General features: G+C 42.0%; 1 protein-coding gene across 1 annotated transcript in view; it reads left to right on the top strand.

The window, feature by feature from the left end:
- Window positions 1-1,918: 1,918 nt before the first annotated feature.
- PRKCI (protein kinase C iota) overlaps window positions 1,919-6,000 on the top strand; it is a 70,720-nt gene continuing 66,638 nt past the window's right edge. Inside the window, exon 1 of the mRNA XM_060639184.2 lies at window positions 1,919-2,223. Coding sequence (XP_060495167.1) covers window positions 2,123-2,223 — 101 coding nt within the window. The 5' untranslated portion in view covers window positions 1,919-2,122. The remainder of the gene's footprint in view (window positions 2,224-6,000) is intronic.

Genomic DNA, 6,000 nt, shown 5'->3' with positions numbered 1-6,000 from the left:
AATAAAGGCAAACCAGCCAAAAGCTTTGATAGGAAGATGAGGGAAAGTCAAAGAGAACCTGACTAAAACCACTGTCATCCCCAGTGGAGGGAGGAGGATTCAGGGTAACAGTGTGCACACGGAAGCACTGAGGAGACATCAGAGCCTCCTGCACACTGTGGGGGACATAGACTATACAGAACTAGTCTGGCCAAGTCACTAAACAAATGAACAAGCCAACAACAACAATGACAACAAGCCCTGGAGCCAGTACGGATCAGTCTCCAGAGTTGCTAAAATGGGAACGTAAATAAAATAGTGAGACATACAGACAGGCGATTGGGACCCAGGCACATAGAAAGTGCCATTGAGAGGACAAAGATATTGGACTTAGCAGACAAAGACTTCAAAACAGCTATTATAATTATGTTCAAAGAGCTAAAGTAAACAGTTCTTATGAGTACAAATTCAAAATTCCTCAACAAAATACTAGCAAACTGAATGGAGCAACCTATAAAAAGGATTATATGCCATAACCAGTTGAGATTTGTCCTAGGAATGCAAAGTTGGCCTATGTCCAAAAATCAGTTAATGTAACATATCATATCAATAGAATAAAGGATAAAAAACATGATTATATTATCTTGATAGAAAAAAGGCATAAACAAACCCCAACACTTTTTTTTTTTAAGATTTTATTTTTAAGCAATCTCTACACCCAACTTGGGGATTGAAATTACAACCATGAGATCCAGAGCCGAATGCTCCAGGACTGAGCTGTCCAGGCACCCCCCCCCCCCCCATAGGAATTTTTATTAAGAGTTTATAATCCAAGTTTGTAGCAGCTGAAGGACATCATGCCAGACTAAGTGTCACACCTAACTCTGATGAGTTAATCCTCCAACCCTATTTTATCATAGTAAAGAAAGGTATTACCTTGATTATTCCAACCTTTTCAGCATGTATTAGTACTGGGACTTATGCAGGAGCTGGATTCATGCTACCTGTAATTGCAATATGTGACAGAGCCAAGATCAGTGGAAGGTCAGAGACTAGGCTACAAGGACGGGTTCTTTATATTGTAAACTTTGGTGAGCCAGTGTTTATAGAAAATAAATGCCGGTGGATGGATTGGATAATTATTGTGAACCTGTTCCATGCAATGGCAATATACAAGGGATATTGGGGGCTGCAAAGGAAGAAACGTCGGTCTTCCATCATACCTTCTAGATGAGTTGCCTCCTTTATTACGTTCATTATTACATTTGTTACATATGTTATTAAATTATTTCCATAAAAGAGCCTGTGCTGAGCCTGTAACCAATGTTCCCCAAAAAGGCACTGTATGATTGAGATGATATATGTAATTGGAAGGGAAAATGCATCAGAGAACAAAGTGTAGATCGTGACGATGCCCAATCATTTCCAGTGACCTCAGATAACCAAGCTCGATTCAGGGTTTCCAAGCCGAATACTCCCGATGGCGTACAAGCTGGTGACACAGTCGGCTAGAAGGGGAGGATGGTTTCCTACACAGAGATCCCCCAGTCCCAGAATCCCACCGGGACTCCAAGTCCCAGAAACCCGCAGGGCAAATCTACCCCAGTCCCTAGTCGGCTGACCGCGGACGCGACCAAGCTAGGAAACCGGGGTGAGATGCCGTAGTCTTTGTCACCTACTGTTTTTCCTGTAGGAATAGGGCTTTTTTACGGAGAACTTTGGCATTTCCTCAGTCACAGCTTCCACGAAAGGCCCCCTCCCGGCCTATCTGATGTGATAGGCAGCGTCTCCCATCCTCTCTCTCCCTTTTCCTAGCCCCTGTAGGAATGGTGCAGCCTGGCGTTGAGGTTCCTTGAGTTGGATCGATGGTTGCGCCCGCCCTCCCCCGGAATGTGGGCCTTTGGAGCAAGCGAGGTGGGAGGGACCCAAGCGGGGAGGCGTGCTGGGCCCGGGCGGCGGGAGGAGCCGCGCGGTTCCGGCTGCCCCGGCACGGCGACCCTTGGGTCCGCGCCGCGGGCGGAGTGGACAGGTAGGCAAGCGGCAGCCGCAGCTCTGGGTGAAGCTCGGGTAGCAGAGTGCCCCACGGCACCCGGCGCGCACCCCGCACCCTTGGCCTCCGGCGTTCAGGCGGGGGAGTAAGGAGATGCCGACCCAGAGGGACAGCAGTACCATGGCTCACCCGATCGCAGGCGGCGGCAGCGGAGATCATTCTCACCAGGTCCGGGTTAAAGCCTACTATCGCGGGTGAGTCTCCCAGAGTAGGCGTGGGAGTGGGAGGGGAGAGGAAAGGCCCGCTCGACTTGGACTGGAGGAGGGGAGGGTGAGGGGCTGGAGATGTTGTGGGCGGATTGGTCTGGGCGGGCGACTCTGGGGACTCGGGGTGGGTGACCAAGTGATCCGGGGAGGAGCAAGGGGCGCTAGGTTGGGGCACCCCACGGTGTGTTGCAGGGCGCCCGGGAGTCGCGCGGCTGTTGGTCCAGATTAGGGTCCCAGGGAGGAGCCTTGGAATAGAGTAGGTCCACCTGGTGGGTTCGAGAGAGACTCGCCTGCTAAGAGATTTACAAGGATTTTACGTCATTAAGGCTGAATGTGTTCGGGCTGAGAGTTGATTCCGAGTGATGCCTCAGTTAACTGAGTTTGCTATAGGTTTAGAAGACAGGACTACTTTAGTTTGCTGGCCCTTTTGGTTGTCAGAAGGCCTAAAGGCTCTGGTTCTCAAAGTCAGGTTTACCTTCATCGTCTTAAGTTCAAGAAGTGTATCTGGATGCCTGTGTATTAGACATAGGAATTATTATTGAAGAGTAAAGTTGATGGGTTTTCAGGGATGTGCATTAGGTACGTATGTCTTGCCGAGATTAGTTTATGTATGTGTAAATTAAAAATTTGTGAACGCTTCTTTGTCAGTGTTTCATCAAGGACCATTTGATAGGGTGAGATACTGCAAAGAGAGAAGAGGACGAACCGAATTTTAAAGTCTATGATTTTTAGTCGTATTTTTACGTAAGTTCTAACTCCGGTGCTTACCAGAAATAATCCAGTCCTAATATCGTTGTATTAAATCATATTCTATAATCAGTGCCCTGAAGTATTCCCCTTCCCTTGAATTAAGTCGTGGTTTGGAATTTGAGAGAATTCTATTTAGGAGCATTGGAAAGGTGAAATGTTAGTGTGGGCATGAAGATTTGAAACTAAGGGTTAACAGAAAACCTGATGGCTTGGGCCTGTCTTACTGCTTGTTCAAGTAGAAGTAAATTGCTTTAAAAAAAAACCTCAAGCACTAGGAGGTTAAAACTGCAATGCATACTTTTACATTCCAGAGAGGATCAGTGAAGATAGCAAACTTTCAAAATGCCTCTCTTGTTTTGATTTCAAAGGAAATAGAAGCCCTAAAACGTCTTATTGATTCGATATAACAACTTACTGGTTTGCCTGCTGCCATGCAGCCTCTGACCTCTTGTTAGCTTGACTGTCTTCAGCAGTAGTTTACAAGAATTATTTAGGAAAGTATCAGTGTTTTTGCTTTTAAGTTGATCACAGAGGTCTTCATTTTAAAACAATACCAAGAAGTGTGTGTATGTTTTTTTTTAAAGTTTGTAGTGGTCATGAGAGCTGTTTTGACTTGAGTATGGTCAGCTATGAACTTTGCACTGTAGGGGAGAAAAGCTTTGCTTCCTTTACCTTACCTTTAATTTGATAGATGAGATAGTTCACTTTCCATGTTATAATGTCGACGGACAGCCCATGAGTTGTTAGGTACAGAGAGTAAAATATGTGGTATGTGTTTCTTTTTTTTAAAGGTGTCTGATTATTGACAGTTAAAAAAGTTAAAAATCAGCATACTCACATGGTGGGAATGTGCACACTTTGTAGATGTATAAATTAAGTTCCATCCCATCCTTCCAACTTTCAGAGGTATACTGTTGACAGTTTATTTCTGTTCTACTGGAGGTTGTCTTTATTACTTTAAAAGTTATACTTCTATTTTGTGATTCAACTTTAGATAGTACCTATTGATTCCTTTCTCTGAAGGATAAGACATTGGGTGAATACTACCTTTTGCTTGCCCTTCTCCTGATTGGTACTTCTCAATTTTTAATTGTTAAACTATTGTTTTTAGTTTTCTGGTTTACCTTTATGACTCTGACAATACAAAATTCTTGTCTTATTAAATTTAGATAGTTCCCAATGATTCCAACTATGCAGAAGAAGAAATTAGTGCTTCTTCCTTTTTGCCCATTTTTATTGGTTTGACAAATCTAAATAGGCCTAGTTAGTAAATTAAAATCATTGTAAACTCCTTTGGAAAGAAATCAAAGTCTGCTATATTTTAGGAATTTAAGTGTCATTTTTTCTTGGCTTATTGCTACAACTGTTTTTATAAAAGAGAATAAGGACATATAACCCTTTTAGTGCCTAAAATTTTCCCAAGACATTCAAGTTAACATTTCGTTGTTGTTTTTTTTTTTTTTAAACCTATGCATTTTTGCTAAGGAATGAAAGAAAAGCCCTTGCCCATTAGTGCTTCTTATTCACTGAACGCTTTCTAATAGTGCCTTCATTTCAAGCCTTATTTAAAGACAACATCGGCATTCTCTAAATTGTACCAATTTCTGTCCCCTGAAATTAAATCTGTTAAGATTATATGTTTATTAACAATAGTCTAAGCTGGTGGTTATGATATTACATAGTCCGCTGCTCATTACTACAGATGAAACTAAAATGAGTCACCAGTGAGGATAGCTAATAAACAAGTTGGCTAACTAGAACACCTACCTGCTTTTTAAGTAGAAAATCCTTCCTTTATGTCAAGAAATGTAAGGACAATCTGCATTTGAAAACGTTGCTTTTCCTTCAGATCTTGTGAAAGGCCATTATCAGAAAGCTTTCTCCTTATCCCCTTCTAACAGTATTTCTTTCCAGTGAACGTTGAATTTTGGAATAGCCAGAATTTTTTAGTGAATACATTGCCTTCTTTCAGAGATGTGTGTGGTGTTGTCATTCAGTTAAATTTGTTCTTAGTGCAAATGTGATGTCTCCCTAGATATAACAGACATTTAATTGGATTTTTTCTAGTTTTTAAGCAGGAGATTAATAGCATTAAGACACTGATTATATTGAAGACCACCTAAGAGTGGCTCTGTGACGGCCCGTACACCCTTTTTTCCTTGACACGGGAGCTTGTCAGTGAGTAGCTTTCCTTCAATCATTAGCTAGTAGTGTTAGGAGGAAGAGAAACAGGTTTTGTTGGTTAGTGATAGATTGCTATTTTATGGGCTTATCCTTATATTAAAGTTACTTGATATTATGGGATAGAGTTTAACAAGGAAATGTCTGGACTCCTCATTTCTTTACATCACAAATGTGTGGGAAATTTTGCAAAAAGGTTGTGAAAATGCTTTTTAAACCACTGCCATTGAACAGTTACAATAATCTAGAGGATTCTTTCTGTGAACATCTGCAAATAGAAAGAGATTAACTACTTGTATATTTGGAATGTATAGCTGGTTCAGTGAAGAAGTATGCAGGATTTTTCTGTGAACAAGTCTTGGCAAGACTTGTTTTTAAAAGTATTGCAAAATAATTTTAGCAATATAAAGTATATCACTATAATGTTCTAAGGAAATACAAATACTCTCTTGAGTTGGAAGTTGGGGGAATGTTAGTTACCGGTCCTGGAGCTTCTGGCCTGGCACCGAACCACAGGACAACTGATCCATAGTTTTATCAGAGAAAGAGAAAGGACTTGGTGGCCTGGTGCCAGAAACCAAAACAGCTCTCTCAGAAATTTGAATCAGGTAACAAAGAGATAAATTGCTTGTTAGCAGTGAACACTGGAACTGAAGAGTGAAGGGAGAGGTTCGGGAGGCCAAGACTGACCATGTACAAACGGCAGGTCTGAGAAAGCAGAGGAGAAGGAAGCAGTTCCCTGTAGAAAAATTCTTCCTGGAGGTCCGTGAAAGCTTTCTAATACAACTCCCAACCTTCTTGTTAAGGTAACTTGAGTGTTTGTTGTTTTATGGT

The sequence above is a fragment of the Panthera onca genome, chromosome C2 (genome assembly GCF_046562875.1).
Source record: "Panthera onca isolate mPanOnc1 chromosome C2, mPanOnc1 haplotype 2, whole genome shotgun sequence".
NCBI lineage: Eukaryota > Metazoa > Chordata > Mammalia > Carnivora > Felidae > Panthera > Panthera onca.
Note: the sequence above shows the minus strand (reverse complement) of the source record. Positions and strands in the feature narration are given on the sequence as shown.